Source organism: Armigeres subalbatus, chromosome 1, assembly GCF_024139115.2.
Source record: "Armigeres subalbatus isolate Guangzhou_Male chromosome 1, GZ_Asu_2, whole genome shotgun sequence".
Taxonomy (NCBI): Eukaryota; Metazoa; Arthropoda; class Insecta; order Diptera; family Culicidae; genus Armigeres; species Armigeres subalbatus.
In genome coordinates, this window is record NC_085139.1 from 175,092,991 (window position 1) to 175,111,284 (window position 18,294).

General features: G+C 41.5%; 1 protein-coding gene across 1 annotated transcript; it reads left to right on the forward strand.

The window, feature by feature from the left end:
* Positions 1–2,130: 2,130 nt before the first annotated feature.
* LOC134208670 (peptidoglycan recognition protein 1-like) lies at positions 2,131–2,749 on the forward strand. The gene has a single exon (XM_062684451.1). The coding sequence runs from the start codon at positions 2,131–2,133 to the stop codon at positions 2,695–2,697; it is 567 nt and encodes a 188-aa protein (XP_062540435.1). The 3' UTR covers positions 2,698–2,749.
* Positions 2,750–18,294: the final 15,545 nt, after the last annotated feature.

An 18,294-nucleotide genomic window follows, 5' to 3' on the forward strand; every position in this document is an offset into this window, starting at 1 on the left:
TAAAGGCACGCCGTGGTGTATGTGTGGTGTGTGCACAAAAAACTCATTAATTTTTAGAGACGCATCAAGTTGCATTCGACGTGGAATCCGGTACCATTGTTTCCTACACGGTTACATGACTTAACCCATTATTGGGTTCTCTGTTATTGTTGATATTGTTATATATTATTATATATTATACAATGCGGAGAGGCAATTTTGTGAGAAAATGGATGAATTTTTCACAGTAGGAAAAATATAAACAATTACAGAGTACTCAATAATGGGTAAATTCATCTAACCGTGTATTGATAATTGGCCAGATCGGTCATTGCGTTCAGGAGTTATTGCCAAATCACTGTTCATACCCTGTTCATATCCATATCTATAGCAATGAATACAACCAAATAGGAATTGTTGAAAACAATGGTATTTATCTTCCTAAAGTGCTATTTTGACCTATCTTATGAACTTTTCTTGATTCATAATACACGCGAAAGGCACTATCACCGCTAGTGAGACTAATATTGGTTTTTCATAAGTTCCAACGGAGTTAACTCGAGGAATAAATGATTTTTGACTGATATATCTGAGTAAGTCATCGAAAAAAAGAGTCAACATTTTCAGGATTCTTTTTTTTACACGATTTTTTTTCGTTAGTTATTTTGATCGTGTGTCTTCAATTTGCAACCAAAGCAACATGTTTCAAAAAATCCTAAATAATTCAAAGAAAAATCACCCGATAATTAATATGCGTTAAACATTTAGGATGAGTGCAAAATTGAGAAAATGTAAATCGTGTAAAAACAGAATCCAGTGTATGTTTTTGATGTTTGCCACGGTGATTTTGACTTTTGTTATATCTACCCCTGCGCTCGCGTTGTTTTGTTTTCCTCGAGATGAAACTGTTATTTTTTTAGTTGATTGCAGCGTCTACACACTCAAATTTTGAATAGTTCCACTCTTTACGAAAAAATAGTAAGATTTCCTTGAGAAAAAAGAGACGGCAATACAATTTTACTCAGTCTCTGAGTGATTTGAAACGGGAGTGTAGATTGATTTCAGTTCGAGTATGATGGCTTTCTTCTGCAGAACTCATGAAAACCTTCCATTTTAAAAAATTCCAACTTTCTCCATCGCTAGTAGGGTAAATCACTTATGCATATGACCCAATTGCCGACACACTGTTCAGAAAACTATTTTAAAAAAAAATCAATCCTACACTCTCCGTCGCAACTCCACTTCGCCGGAGAAATTGTTTTCACTTTTACCAAACGGTGTCATCAAATAAACACCTAGGGTTAAGGGATGCATTTTCATCTTTTCATCATAGTCTCGAAAACCAATAAAAGAGACACTTTTGTGCCAAACTCATCGGTACCAAATCGTTAGCTCAGGAGAAACGTACTGCTATAAACACTCACATATTAATCTTTTAAGTCACTTTTAAGTCAAGACTATGCTGAAGGTGGCTGGGTTCGATTCCCGGTGCCGGTCTAGGAAATTTTCGGATTGGAAATTGTCTCGACTTCCCTGGGCATAGAAGTATCATCGTGTTAGCCTCATGATATACGAATGCAAAAATGGTAACTTGGCTTAGGAACCTCGCAGTTAATAACTGTGAAAGTGCTTAATGATCACTAAGCTGCGAGGCGGCTCTGTCCCAGTGTGGGGATGTAATGCCAATAAGAAGAAAAAGAAGAAGAAAGTCACATAATGGAATGCTGTTTTTCAGTTGTTAGTATCTTAATTACCAATGCCGTGTCACACCACGATGCCACAAACGCTGTGCCTGTTTACACGATATTATACTAAACAACCCCTAGAACAATAAACATGCTTATTATTCAAAGCAGTGTACATGATATTATAACAGCTGATCTAATTTTGCCTCCACGGAAGATATCAATGTACGAATTTGTCAGAAGTATTTTTATGGCTTATCAGCCTAAATCATGTCCAAATGCTTGATTTATGACTTTGGTTAAACAGGTTGCTCGCAAAACTGGCTTATAATTCAGATAAGCGTACTATACTATAACTAATCAACGGACAAGTAGCGATACAACTTGATTCCTTATCAATCAACAAACGTTTGGGTATAAAAGGGAAGACGGAAAACCAGCATGACAGTTTTGTTGCAACATCAAAATGAACAAGTTCGCTGCTATCCTCGCCATCACTTTGGCCTCCTTGGCCGCCGTGTCGGCTCAGTGTCCCCGTATCGTCACCCGTGCCGGATGGGGAGCCCGCGCTGCCAACACAGCTGTTCTGCCGATCCGTCCAGCCCCATGGGTTGTGATGCACCACACTGCCGGAGCCCACTGTACTACCGATGCCGCGTGTGCCCAGCAAATGCGTAACATCCAGAGCTTCCACATTGACGGCAACGGATGGGCTGACATTGGATACAACTGGTGCGTTGGAGAAAACGGTGCTGCCTATGAAGGTCGCGGTTGGGGACGTCAGGGTGCCCATGCTCCAGGATTCAATGACCGTTCGGTTGGTTTGTGCGTCATGGGAACCTTCACCAACGCCATTCCCAACTTGGCCGCTCGTAATGCCGCTCAGCAGCTGATCACGTGCGGTGTCTCGCTCGGACACATCAGCGGCTCATACTGGTTGATTGGACATCGTCAGGCCACGGCCACCGCATGTCCTGGAAATGCTTTCTTTGAACACATTCGTACCTGGCCACGCTTCAACCCAAATCCTTAGATGTAGATATTTTTCGAATAAAACTGTGACTGAATAAAAAAGCAAAAAATAATCTTTTTATTAAACTAATTGATAAATAACTACTTTCCTTGAGTTGCAACAAATAATTGTGCGTTCTTTTGTTGTACTTTTATAAGAAGGAAGCCAACAGGTTACGAGTTTATCATATGAAAATATTTCATGATTTTAAGAATCTCGGATATGGCTGTCTCTGCCAAAAAAAAAATCAATTACCCGATCATTCGGTAGGATGTATTTGACATGTTCAAAGGAAAATACTCAAAACGTATAGCACAACTTGAAAAACTTAAAGAAAAATAACACATATATCTTCTCAATCAACCGTTTTTCGTTCAAAAGTATTATTTTGCTTATTAATAAAACTAAAATGCTTGTGAGATAAATGTGCATAGAAAATAATTAGAGATGTGCGCCTGTCCAAAAATCGTCGGCGTGACTTTTTTGATTGCGTTCGTTTTCTTCCGATTTTTTTCAAAACATCAACGGTTGAATTTTTTTGTATTTCTATGGAAAATTATTCTGTCTTTTCCCTAAATATTAACTCGGAAAAATAATTCGGATTTTCCACGGGAACTCTTTACTTTAACTCTGTGATTTCAATGAGAATTTCTTCAGATTTTCCACAGAAAGTTTTCTTGAATATCCACAAAATTTTCTTAAGAATTTCCGCGGGAAGTTGTTCAACAAGATTTCAACAAGAAATTCTTCAATGTTTAGAATGTTTAGAATTTTCGATGAAATTTCTTCGGAAGTTCAACAGAAATTCTTTTGCATTTCCACGTACGAGTAAGTATGAGTGAAGACTTATAATTCTAGACCAACATTTGAAAAGGGCGTAACAACCAAAATTTATTCCTTCTGATTCTTCGTCCACATATACAACTATATATGTAGACAAAGAATCAGAAGGAATAAATTTTGGCTGTTACGCCCTTTTCAAATGTTGGTCTAGAATTTCTCTAAAAACGAACTTTTAACTGGAGGCCCCGAGACACATAATGTTATATACTGTGGTACATAAAAAACAGAGCTGGCTTGTAACGTCTAGTTTATTGAGCATCTCGAAGTTATCTGAACGACTATGTTTGATTTATGTCTAGTTAAAATCTGAGACGTTATAACTATTCTCATATACATGGCCTTGACTAGATGTTACAAGCCAGCTCTATTTTTTAATGTACCACAGTATACAACATTACGTGTCTCTGGGCCTCCAGTTAAAAGTTTGTTTTTAGGCAAATTATAAATCTTCACTCGTACTCACTCGTACGTGCAAACGCAAAAATCCCCCTGGATATATTCTTCGCATCGTGACTGCGGGTCACAAAGATTACAGCCAGAGCGCGTGGCCATCGCCGATGGCCCATCGGTATATAGTTGTTCGGCTTCGCGAGCACTACAAGCTAAAAAGTGCACAAATCCGCAAGAGGTTTGACTGCGGAAAGTTTGCCACCGCCAGTGCGAATCGCCTAGACTCACGTCCCGGGAAGAAGGAAACCATGGTAAACACTCTCAGGTAAACACCGTCTGATCCACTACCAACTTCCCACCCAAGAAGGAAGAACGCGACGCTCTCCACGTTGATCGTCACCCGTCATTCGGGTCATTTCGCCTTCATGGAGCGGCTTCGTGGAGCGCCTTCGCTGCAGACGCTACATCAGCGCTAGGCGATTCCGAGCTACAGGCCCGAGAGCCGATAGATCACCAAAATCAAATCGTTTAAAATTAAAATGGGATTCATTATACATTCATTGTACATTTTGAATTAGCTTCAATATACTTAAAGATTGAGAATTAATAAATTAATAGATATTTTGACATGAGCTAGAATCAGGGCCGGATTTATGGGGGGGGGGGGGTCGTGGGTTCCGGGCCCCCACAAATCTTGTGTACCAAAACCAACATGTTTTGTACATTTTGGGGCCCCCACAAGCCGATCTGCTAGTGACCATTTTTTCCGGGAGGGAGGTAACCCCAGTACTCCCCGGAATATATCCGGAACCATGGCCATTGCACAAAAATTGACCTCGGTTCCTAAAACTATAGGAATTTTGTGATCGATTCCAGAAGATTGCTTGAAAATCCGTTAGAAATTGGCTGAGCTGCGTGGTTTTGAATTTTGAGTTTTGTCGTAAAATGGGGGTTGGGGACGTACGTGTTAAATGTTCATAGGGAGAAGACCTGTTTAGGCAACACTCCAAAGGCAACACCTTTTGTTCCTAAAAGTTATATGTCATTAAGTGTAGTCGTATTTATCATTTTTTAATCATTTTCATTGTTCATGATACTCGTGTACTTGCTGTACATGTTATTCTTTTTTCAATTTAATCTTTGGGTGCTTTTCCGTATAATTTTGAGATAAAAAAATAAACGCCAATGTATATATTTTTAAAATTTATCAAATATGAAATAAGACGCAAGTGATTTTTCAAAACGTCGTGTGCGAAGCATTGAAATTTGAAATTTATAAGCGCCCAAGTGATGTGCATTGTGCATATAACACAAAATTAAACAGTGGCTGCATACCGCTCTATGAAACATTCAACATCTATGGCAAACAGATTGTGATTGAACATACATAATTACATTATTTTGATCATTAACAATATACTTATTAAATTTTGTGTTAATTCGCCGAGAAACTATATTTTATGGTTCACATCTTTGCCTCTTGTGGAATCATTAAGTTTTTAAGTGTTACCAAAATATCCACTTTCATCGAAATTCATTCAAATAAATTTAGACGCCTTCCCGATGGTATAATGTGGAAAATGGAGATCAGAAATTTTAGTTTGAAAATCTTTAATACGAAAGAAAAATGATAAATAAATACATGCAAAAAATTTCATACTATATACCTTCTCCTGCGTAAAGACAAAAGTATTTTATATGTTATTTTTCTATTTGGTATTCTGATAGACTTTGATAATAGTATATGGTATAGAGAATAATCATTAAATACTAATTGTCCATTTCTGGTTATAAAACCGGTCCACTACAGTTTTATAGATTATCTGCTAATTAAAATAGTTTTGCCTTTCTCGTATACTAAGTATACGGTAAAGGCTATATGATCGCTCCAAAAACAAGCTTTTTATAGAAGGCCCGGAGACCCATAGTGTTATATACCAATCATCTCAGTTCGACGAATTGAGGTGATGTCTGTGTGTGTGTGTGTGTGTGTGTGTGTGTGTGTGTGTGTGTGTGTGTGTGTGTGTGTGTGTGTGTGTGTGTGTGTGTGTGTGTGTGTGTGTGTGTGTGTGTGTGTGTGTGTGTGTGTGTGTGTGTGTGTGTGCGCACAAAACGACGCAAAAAATGTCACTCATTTTTTGGGCACTTATCCTCAACCGATTTGCTTGCAACAAATTGCATTCGACGCAGAATCCTTTCCCATTGTTTCCTATTGAAAATTGGCCAGGTCGGACTATGGGATCGGAAGTTATGGCCAAAATACAAATTTATACGTAAAAATCGCGTAAAAAATGTCACTCATTTTTTGGGCACTTATCCTCAACCAATTTGCTCGCAACAAATTGCATTCGACGCAGAATCTTTTCCCATTGTTTCCTATTGAAAATTGGCCAGGTCGGACTATGGGATCGGAAGTTATGGCCAAAATACAAATTTATACGTAAAAATCGCGTAAAAAATGTCACTCATTTTTCGGGCACTTATCCTCAACCGATTTGCTCGCAACAAATTGCATTCGACGCAGAATCCTTTCCCATTGTTTCCTATTGAAAATTGGCCAGGTCGGACTATGGGATCGGAAGTTAAGGCCAAACCACCTTTTTGCCTTTCTCGTATACTAAGTATACGGTAAAGGCTATATGATCACTCCAAAAACAAACTTTTTATAGAAGGCCCGGAGACCCATAGTGTTATATACCGATCGACTCAGCTCGACGAATTGAGGTGATGTCTGTGTGTATGTGTGTGTGTGTGTGTGTGTGTGTGTGTGTGTGTGTGTGTGTGTGTGTGTGTGTGTGTGTGTGTGTGTGTGTGTGTGTGTGTGTGTGTGTGTGTGTGTGTGTCTGTGCGCACCCGCCCAAAAAAAATGTCACTCATTTTTCAGGTACTTATCCTCAACCGATTTACTCGCAACAAGTCGCATTAGACGCAGGATACTCTATTATTGTTTCCTATTGAAAATTGGTCAGATCAGACTATGGGCTCGGAAGTTATGGCCAAAATACCACATTTTTATTGAAAAATTAAGTAAAAAAATGTCACCCATTTTTCAGGCACTTATCCTTAACCGATTTACTCGCAACAAGGGGCTGTCCACATACCACGTGGACAGTTTGAGGGGGAGGGGGAGTATGGCGAATGTCCACGGTTCATACACATTTTTGAAAATTTATATGAGAAGTTGTCCACGCTGGGGGAGGGGAGTATCTAAACCTGACCAAAACATGTCCACGTGGAATATGGACAGTCCCCAAGTTGCATTCGACGCAGGATAATCTACCATTGTTTCCTATTGAAAACTGGCCAGATCGGACTATGGGCTCGAGAGTAATGGCCAAAATACTATTTTTACAATGCAAGAGAAAGGCACCATCACCGCTAGGTGGATTAATCAGGGTTTTAAGTAATGATGAAAAAATGGGTGCATATTAATTTAAATCAGCATACTCATGTTATTATGTTCGATACTGTCTTTCATCTTCTTACCTCATCTTTTCAGAATTCAAGAATCTCATTTTAATTGAAACAAAACCTATTTCCTGATTTTATCAAAGATGATTTTATCAAAGATGATCATCGACGGACAATTCATTTTCCCATTTCTGAAGACAGTTAATTGCAAAACGAACTGGTGTTTACAAATGGATCGCCCATCCAGGACAAACGATTTGAAATTTGGTGAGAGAATTCCATTGTATTTATTATCAACGTATATTGAAACTATATGAGTATATATTAAAAATAAACCATCAGGGCACCCGATTGAAGCGATTTGGATAGGAAGAGTGGAATTGCCAACTTCCTATTGTTAACATTTCGTGGATAAAGGGCGGGCTCTTCTCCCCATCTATTGGGTCAATCTGGGAAACGAGGGCTTAATTGTATTATTGATTGTACGAACTTTCTTCTGGAAGGAGATTCTCTACTCATTCCGTGGTTTTGCATAAGTGTCTTTGCTTATGGAACCACCCCACCCATTTTTGGCCCTTCATACAGGAGTTTGATGAAATGCATTCAATAATATAAACAGGATCAAATCGTTTGTCAGATATGACCAGTGCTATCGGCAGGTGCCTTGCTACAATAGATGGTAGTATCATCATCATCATCATCCCACAAGCTGTCGGCCCCGGGGCCCCCTTCCGACTACATCCAGCCCTGGCTAGAAATTGAACTAAGGAATGGTTTTGGTGGGATTGACTTTTCTGGGACTGTTGGTAGGTATTAGTAGAGGGATTCTGCATTGGGTTAGAATTTGAGTGACCAGGTCAAACTAGTTGCGAACTCTGGCAGATGACTGTTGTTGTCTGGCGCTTTAAGTCGGAGTTTACCAGCCCATCCAGGATATGCCTTACAAACTTCCAAAGAAAATTCATCGAAAATTCTAAACAACTCCCGTTGAAGTTGAAAGAATTTCTTGTTAAAGTCTTGTTGAACAACTTCCCAAGGTGAAGGATTTTCATGCCTGTTATTCAACATTGCACTAAAAGGTGTCATTCGGAGAGCCGGATATAACAGCCGGGGATTTTCAACAGATCCAATCAATTTATTTGTTTCGCGGATGACATGGACAATGTCGGTCAAACATTTGCATAGGTGGCACACGGGGATACCTTCGAGGTGATCGAGGATCACCTTGGATCCTTGCTAACGGCTGATAACAATGTTAGTCGAGTCGCTCAAGAATGAAGTAGCCGGTCTGAAAGATACTGTTGAGGTCCTCACAAGAAAAGTCGATTCCAAGCCATTAACGCCGACTATGAGTGCTCCTTGGACAAATATTGCCAATTCATGTCCGGTACCAAACACGCCCAAGCGAATACGCGAGGATGGTCAACCTAATGGTGAAACGCTTCAATCGAAGAAAAAACCAATCAATATATGCGGAACGAAAACAGCTTCAGAGACAGTGAAAACGGTTGCACCACCAGAGGAGCTACTATGAATTTATTTATCGGCTTTTCACCCCAGCACATTAGATGACGAGATTGCCAACTTTGTTCGTGAATATTTGGTACTAGACTCGGAAGCGCTACCCAAAGTAGTGAGATTGGTTCCAAAAGACAGGGACCCGTCTACATACACTGTCGTTTGTCACCTTCAAAGTCGGAGTAAGTAGGACCAACAAAGAGAAAGCTTTGTCTACGGACACTTGGCCGGAAAATGTCTATTTTCGTGAATTTGAGAATTACTCAAAAAACAATCCACATGTCGTCAGAATCACTGCCAGGAGAAGCCCGTTGAACAGCGATCAATAATGTGGGGTTACCCATCACCTGACTCACCGTCTGTTGGAGATGTCATCCCAGAACGCACTGCCTGTAGCTCAATGGAAGCCCCTAGTCCTCCCGACCCAGTCGTGCTTGCAGCTCGTTGCCGCCATCAAAGTCGTTCTGGCCCTGTGGTCGAGGAAGGTGTCGGGGTCTTCCACCCTTCTAATACAGGCAAGTATTCAAGTATTCTGGCAAGTATTCTGCCACTGCATCAACTTCGACTTTCAGTGCACTTCACGTCAAACAATTGATCGTTAGTTTTGATAACATCACCGAAACAACTGATTATCATTTTTCAACTACGCAATCCGCTGACATCATCACAGAAGTTACCGTGGTCTCTGTATCCGCTTATACAGCAAGTTTTGAGCGAATCACTGGAGCATCTGCCGAGATCATCCCGGAACGCACTGCCTGTAGCTCATTGGAAGCCCCTAGTCCTCCCGACCCAGTCGTGCTTGCTGCTCATTGCCGCCATCAAAGTCGTTCTGGCCCTAGGGTGAGGATGGTGTCGGGGTCTTCCACACTCCTAATACAGGCAAGTACTCTGCTATCAATGAACTTTCGCTCCTGCATAATCTTTCGACTTCCAGTGCACTACATTCCGAGCACCCAATCGTTAGTTTCGGTGTAACCACTGATTATCATCTTTTAACTACGCAACCCGCTGACATCATCACAGGAGTTGTCGGTATCGCTGTCTCTTCTTATGCAGAGAATTTTGAAAATCCGAGAACGAATTTGGATTCACCAGGACGCAATGTAAATAGTGTTTTGGAAGCCCTGGACCCACCCAACCCAGTCGTGCCTGATATTGCAACCTGCCTTCTGAGCCGTCCTGGTCCTGCGGTCGAGGATTGTGAAAGGGGCTTCCAGCCTGTGTTGTCAGGCAAGTATACCTCAAGTCGTGATGTTTCTTTCCTTGATGCTTCCTCAAATTGCAGCTCACCTGCGCCTCCTGCTGCTGCTGATGATTCGGATGCTTCTTCAACACCTAGCTGGTCAGATCTTGCGGTCGCAAACATTGACGTGGCTTACCGCTCTCCTACCACAACTGAAGCACTCCAGTATCCCAGTACACTGAATTCACGCATCGACTTCCGCAACGAAAACGGTGGGTTGCGCATTTATTATCAAAATGTTCGCGGACTTCGGAGCAAAATCGATAACTTCATTTTGGCGGCAAGCGAAGGAGATTACGATGTCGTTGTATTGACCGAAACTTGGCTCGACGACGCTATACACTCAGCACAGCTTTTTGGGTGTTACTACACAGTGTTTAGAACCGATTGCAATCCCTTTAATAGCCGTAAAACCCGTGGTGGTGGTGTACTCATCGCAGTTTTGTCGAAGTTAAATTGTGTCCGTGAACCTGCTGTCATCAGTGATACTTTCGAACAGTAGGGGTTCGAGTCATTATGCATGGATACATTATCAGCATTGGGGTCGTATACTTGCCACCTGATCGCATGAATTATATTGATGATATTCAACGCCATCTAGAGTCAATCGAAACGGTTACTTCTACTCTTGGAGCTAACGACAAAGCCCTGCTGCTCGGTGACTATAATCAATCTGCGATTCGATGGTTTTCGACAAATAACTCTTATCCGTCTGTTGACTTGATCCGTTCTCGACTATCTGGCGCCAGCTGTGCATTGTTGGATGGACTCAATTTCTACGGATTGACTCAGATCAACTCTATTGCTAACTATTTTACAAAAAAAAAGTCAGATGGTCGTGTACTTGATTTCGTACTGGCAAACGATGCAGTGCTGCCAAACTGCCCAATATACCATGCTGTTGAACCGTTGACACCTGTTGATGTCAACCACCCCCCGCTTACCTTGGAGTTGTTGTATGTGCCCCCAATAACTTTTGAGTCTGGACATGATTCGAGCAGTTATGATTTTCGAAAAGCAGATTACTCCGCGCTGAATGAAATGCTACTTGCAATTGATTGGGGTCGCATCAGTTCATGTAATTGCGTTGATGATGCCGTGAATTTTTTCACCGATACTATTCATCGTGCATTTGCTATTCATGTTTCGATTGTTGGACCAGTACGAAAGCCGCATGGTCCAACAACAGATTACGAACACTTAAACGCTATCGTTCCTATGCACTTAGTAGATACTGCAATTATCGTTCCACGTACAACAAGCAGCAGTTCAATATTGCTAGCATTGCGTACAGAAGTTATAATCAGCTTTTGTATTCCCGATACATCTGTCGCACACAACGAAATCTACGACGGAATCCCAAGCAAGTCTGGTCGTTTGTGAGGTCCAAACGGAAAGAAAATTGTCTTACGTCGATGCAGTTGGATGGTGTTTCAGCTAATACACAAGCTGACAAATGCAAATTATTTGCTACACAGTTCAAGACATCCTTCAACGACTTCACAGCTCCACTTCATTGTGCCATTGAAGCTTCTCGTGACACCCCTCGTGATGTTCTAGATTTAGACATTTTCCCCATCAGTGGTGAGGATGTGTGCCGAGCGATTCGGTAACTAAAGTTTTAATTTTGTGCTGGTCCGGACAGTATACCCGCTGCTTTGCTGTGCCGGTGTTCAACTGCTAACTGCGTTAGCAAAAATCTTCAATCTCTCTTTTCGAACCAGAACGTTTCCCCTATGCTGGAAATCGTCATACCTTTTCCCGGTACATAAGAAAGGGAACAAATGCGACGTGAACAACTATCGTGGAATAACCAATCTCTCTGCTTGTTCGAAAGTTTTCGAAATCATAGTGAATGACACGATCTTTGCCTGCTGTAGGCAGTACATCTCAACGGACCAGCATGGATTTTTTTCCAAGAGATCGGTCGCAACAAACTTGGCTGAGTTCACATCAACTTGTATTGAAGCTCTTGACGCTGGGAGGCAAGTGGATGCTGTATACTTAGATCTCAAGGCTGCTTTCGACCGAGTTTATCATCGAATTCTACTTACTAAACTTGAGAAGCTGGGCGTTTCCACCGCATGCGTTGATTGGTTCAGATGATACCTGACGGATAGATCATTGCGTGTGAAGGTCGGATCATCTCGTCACACGGATCCTTTCGTCACTTCATCTGGAGCAGTTCTGGAATTTCTCATTTTCAATGTGAGATATCACGCGATGTGTACATATTTGCCCCTTTCAATATCTATAGAGACGCGAAGGATGAATGCTACAAAAATCTCAAAAAATATTTGTCCCGTGACAGGGCATGAAAGTGTGCAATATCTGCTTTATTTTTGTGTTTATTACCACTTTCAACTCGGTGAATAAAAGGAATATGATTAATTTATCGACTATTCTTTACATATATCTATTAAAATAACTTAGAAATTTAAATTTTAAAATAAAGCGCATCATCCTTTCTTGACTGCCTTTCATGCGAAATTGATCAAAGAACCCACGATTCTTTCATTTGGTCGCCTGAAATAGAAAAAGGCGCTTTGCTCTCTGTCTTATGACGATCACGACTTATTCCAGTACTGATCTGGAGTACCACAAGGTAGTAATCTTGGACCACTATTGTTCTCGATATTCGTCATCAACGTGACGACGGGTGTTACCGCCTGGAGTAAGGCTTTTGTATGCTGATGATGCAAAGATCTACATTGTTGTTAATAGCCTTGATGACTGCATTCAACTACAAATGCTTCTAACCCGTTTTGAGGAGTGGTGTATGCGAAACTGCCTGTCACTCAGTATCCACAAATGCCAAACAATAACGTTCAGCAGAAAACGAATACCTATTATCTTCAATTACACGCTGTCTGAAATAGTTCTTGAGCGTGTGCAGCGTATCAGAGATTTGGGAGTTATACTTGATGACACACTTACTTTCCGGTTCCATTACGACAACGTAATTTCATAGGCAAACCGACAACTGGGCTTTATAATGAAAATTGCCAATGGATTTCGTGACCCATACTGCCTGCGATCGCTCTACTGTGCCCTTGTAGAGTCAATACTGGAGTTTGCTGTCATTGTCTGGTGCCCTTATCAGACCACTTGGATCTCGAGGATTGAATCTGTGCAAAAGAAGTTCGTACGCTTTGCCTTGCGCAATCTTCCTTGGCGTGATGGTCAACATCTCAGTCCTTATAAAAACCGCTGTCGGCAACTTCGGCTGGATACTTTAGATGTTAGACGCCGTGTGGCACAGGCTATGTTCGTAGCGAAATTCCTCAATGGTGCTGTCGACTCTCCAGCAATGCTCAACAAGATAAATGTTTATGCTCCTAGGCGCCGGCTGACGACTCGGTGCTCGAAACAGTCGTTATGTTCAGCATGATCCGGTTCGATATGTGTCGTCCAACTTCAACATAGTGTACCATCTTTTTGATTTTCATCAATCGCCAGCTGTTCTACAACGAGCTTTCGCAGCGCATTTCCGTGATACCAATTAACATAAAAACCGTAGATTGTAAAGTGCTATTTTACTGTTTTGATGTATTTCTTGTATATTTTATCCATGTTTGTCTTATCCTTAGCGTCATTGAGACACCAAATGTCAGATGACGATTACAATTAAATAGATAAATAAATAAATAAATACGAAGGCGCATCATTTGTGGAAGTCGGGACTACTACGGGCTCCAGAAAAAATTGCGGTCAAAATAATTTGCCACCGCACCAAATGTGTCATGTACAAGACGCTAATAAGACCCGTAGTCCTCTACGAACATGAAACATGGACAATACTCAAGGAGGACTTGCAAGCACTCGGAGTATTCGAGAGACGGATGCTTAGGCGAACCCAGTAACCAGAAGGTAGCTAAAGCCGGAAGGGTATGATGGGCAGGGCATGTTGCAAGAATGGCGGACAGCAATCCTGCAAATATGGTGTTCGCTTCCGATCCGACAGGTACGAGACGGCGTGGAGTGCAGCGAGCGAGGTGGGCAGACCAGGTGCAAAATGACTTGGCGAGTGTGGGGCGCATTCGAGGATGGAGAGAAGCGGCCTCGAACTGTGTATTGAGGCGTCAAATTGTTGATTCAGTGTTATCTGTTTAAATGTAAACTAAATAAATGAACGAATATGCATGGCCTACTAGCAACTCCTACAGCTCAGCCATCCTGACATCCACATCGACCCGATGCGTATTAATTTCATCATTCATTTACCATAATTTCAAATTAACAGGATCACAAATTTCCGTGAAAGGTAAATGAGCAAGCTCAGTACCTTCAATGTCCGTACCGGTTATTAGGAAGTACTTTTTTAACCTTTTTGCGGCCGACAGGGTACCCGTGTGCCTTTTTCAACTTCAAGTGGTGATATTTCATTGTCTATTTATAGCTGGAAGCTGAAACTCGGTGACATCCATGAAATGTAGCATCTGTGAGAAAATCACGTTAACACAGTGAGGGGGTACCCGTGTGCCATAGATTGATATTTTACTTTAACAATTTTCAACCGATTTAGATAATTTTGACCGTTTTGGAAACAGAAACTCATATACTTTTTGTCCACTGTCAAGGTTTACTGCTTTTGTCCATGGTTATATAAGAAATCCTTAAAGTAAGGCTTAAGAGTCTACACGCGTAACCAAAGGACTATCAACCAGTTTCAAATATGTTACATGCTTCTTAGAATAGTTGGTGTTCATAGTATAGGTTCCGGGTCACCAAAAAAGCCATGGAGTGAGGCCTCAGACATCCAAAAAAATCCTGGAATAAGATCTTAAGGTCTGCTTGCGTAATCAAAGGTCTATCGTCTAACTTCAAACAAGGTACATGTTCTTTATGGTACTTAGCATAGAATGCGTTCACATGTTCCGGATCATCCAAGAAAACTCTGGAGTAAGGCCTTAAGATCTATATACGTAACCAGAAGCCTAGTGACTTGTTTCAAAATTGGTACATACCCTTTCTGTTCCAGACCTATGCAATTCCTTCAGAAGTTCACCCGAGAATTCCTTCGGAAGTTACTTCAGGAATTCCTCTGAAAGTTCCTGCGAAAATTCCTCCGAAAGTTCTTCCGGGAATTTATCCGGAAGTTCCTCTGGGAATTCCTCCGGAAGTTCCTGCGGGGACTCCTCCGGAAGTTCTTCCGAGAATTCCTCCGGTAGTACCACCGGGAATTCTTCCGGAATTTTCTCCGGGAATTCTTCCGGAAATTCCTTCGGGAATTCCGGGAAAACTTTCAGTCTGAAAGCCAAAATCTCAAATGCTCCTCCGAAGGTTCCTCCAGGAATTCCTCTGGAAGTTCCTCCAATAATTCCTTGGGATTTTTTTCCAAGCATTCTTTCGAAAGATCCTCCAGGAGCTCATCCAGGAATTTATGCGAAAGTTCCTATAGGAGTTTCTGCGGAAGCTCCTCTAGGAATCATTCAAGAAATCTCTGGAGAAAGACCTCAGTCATACAAAAAATCCCTGGAGTAAAGTCTTGTGGCCTGCTTGCGTTACCAAAGGTTTATCGTTAAAATTAAATACGGTACATGTTCTTTATGGGACTTAGCATAGAATGCGTTCACAGTATATAGTCCGGATCATCCTAGGTAGGCCTTAAATCTACACGCGTACCCAGAAGTCCATGGACTTGTTCCAAATCTGGTACATGCTCTTTTTGATCCTTAGAATAGAGTGTGAACACAATATATGTTCTGTGTTATCCAATAAATCTGTGGAGTATCAGGTATCAGGTATCAGAACGTCGGCTCCAGGGGCACGTTCACCTCAATTTGGGAGATTTGGATTCATCACACACCTGACGAAAAAGGAAGTGAACAAAAAGGAAAGGAATGTGAATGGGAGAACAAAGGGAATGTTTGGAAAAGGGCCCTTGAAGAGGGCATACAACGCATAAGCGTACAAGAGCTTATAACTCCTTACCACAACGGGTTATGAACAACAAAATACTCTGAAGGTTCAGGTTTTTGAAGTCAATTTCACTAAGTAAGTGTTTACCAAATATTTGGAAGCGCAATTGTGCATAGACTGGGCAGTTACATATTAGAAGATAAGAAGTTCCGTAATCGGATTCACAACTATAACAAACAGATGATTCAACGCGTTGAAGATTTGCCATGTGATAGTTCAGTCGGCAGTGACCTGTCAAGGCCTTGACTAAGACACTGCAATTCTGTTTAGACAGATTAGCTAGATAGCTTGCTACTACCGGAGATGGCTCCGGGTGTACAATTTTGTTTGATGACATGAATCCAGACTACTCCAATGCCATTTGTGCTGAGTGACAGCCCAAGAGTTGATCAAAAGCTTCACCCAACACTTGGATATTGGAAGAGCTGGCTCAGGACCAATAAAGTCATGCGATGCTCCATTACGAGCTAACTCATCAGCCAATTCGTTTCCAGCTATGGAGGAATGGCCAGGTACCCATATAAAGTGTAAAGTATTAACTGAATTCAGTTCCTCAATTTGTGTTCGACATGCGATTACTAACTTCGACCTTGAGTTGGCCGAGGAGAGAGCTTCAATAGCTGCTTGGCTATCTGAACAGAAGTATATTACTTTGCCCATAATGCGTAGCTGCAGTGCAGATTGCACTCCACACATGATGGCAAATATTTCCGCTTGAAAGACAGTGCAGTGTGTACCCAGTGAGTGTGACTGTTCCAATCTCAGCTCACGCGAATAGACGCCTGCACCTACTCTACCTTCGAGGAGGGAGCCGTCAGTGTAACAAACAATGCTGTCCGACATACTTCTCTCCAAATAGCCAGATGTCCACTCATCGCGCGAGAAGAATTGTGTTGAAAATGTCCTATAAGGAAAACTACTAACGTGTGTGATATCACTTGGAGCAAGGAAAATTTTGTCCCAAATAACCATAAGCGGTAACAACGAAGTGTGTGTAGAACTGCGGTTTACAAGATTCTCTTCCATAAAACCGAGTACCCATAGTCGGTAAGTACAAGAAAGTGCTTCTTGTTTGAGATGTATGTGTAGTGGGGCCACGTCGAAGAGAACTTCGAGAGCAGCCGTGGGAGTTGAAGAGAACGCACCAGTCATTGCCATTAGGCACATCCTTTGAAGATTGCCTAATTTAGACTGAATTGTCCTCACTTCCCCCTTTTGCCACCACACAAGACATCCATAGGCCAAAATTGGTCGTACAACTGTTATGTAAATCCATTTGATAGATTTGGGTTTAAGACCCCAGGTTTTACCAAAGGTTCGTCGGCATTGGCCGAAAGCCATACACACCTTTTTGATTCTGAACTCAATGTTAGGAGTCCAGGAAAGCTTTGAATCCAAAATTAGACCCACGTACTTTACTTGATCAGTTACATTGATTTCAGAACCAAAAAGATGTAATGGACGAATACCATTACGATTACGTTTTTCCGTGAAAAGAACAATAGATGTTTTATTCGGATTGACCGAAAGGCCATATTGGCGACACCAACTTTCAACTACCTGAAGAGCATTTTGCATCAGGTCGAATAAGGTAGTAATGCACAAACCCACTATCAATGTAAGATAGTCGTCGGCAAATCCATAGGTAGGAAAACCGCCATTATTGAGTAGCCTCAATAGCGTATCTGCAACGAGATTCCACAAAAGTGGAGATAATACTCCCCCTTGAGGGCATCCGCAGACACTTAATTTCCTAATCGCTGCTTGACGTAATGTCGAGTAGAGATGTCGGTTTGTAAGCATCTGGTGAATCCATTTGGTAATAATATTAGGTAGCCCATGACAACGTGCGGCTTCCAATATTGCATCGAAAGACACGTTGTCGAAAGCACCTTCAATATCTAAGAAAGCACCCAAGCACGATTGCTTTTGAGCAAATGCTTTCTCGATATCGTACACAACCTTGTGTAGAAGAGTCACGGTGGACTTTCCAGATTGGTAAGCATGTTGATTAACATGAAGATGCATGTTTGCCAAACAGTCATCACGAATGTGATGATCGATAATACGTTCTAAGCATTTCAGAAGAAATAAGGTCAGACTGATGGGTCTAAAACTCTTTGCTTCTTCATACGAAGCACGTCCTCCTTTTGGGATAAACTTTACAGTGACATCCCGCCAGGATATGGGAATATACCCAGTAGCAAAACTGCATACTAAAAGCTTTTTCAAAACATGTTTGATATGCTCAAAACCTCTCTGAAGTAGAACGGGATAAATCCCATCCT

Coding starts and splice junctions, on each gene's coding strand:
- LOC134208670 (XM_062684451.1), top strand. CDS start 2,131: ATGAACAAGTTCGCTGCTATCCTCGCCATCACTTTGGCCTCCTTGGCC.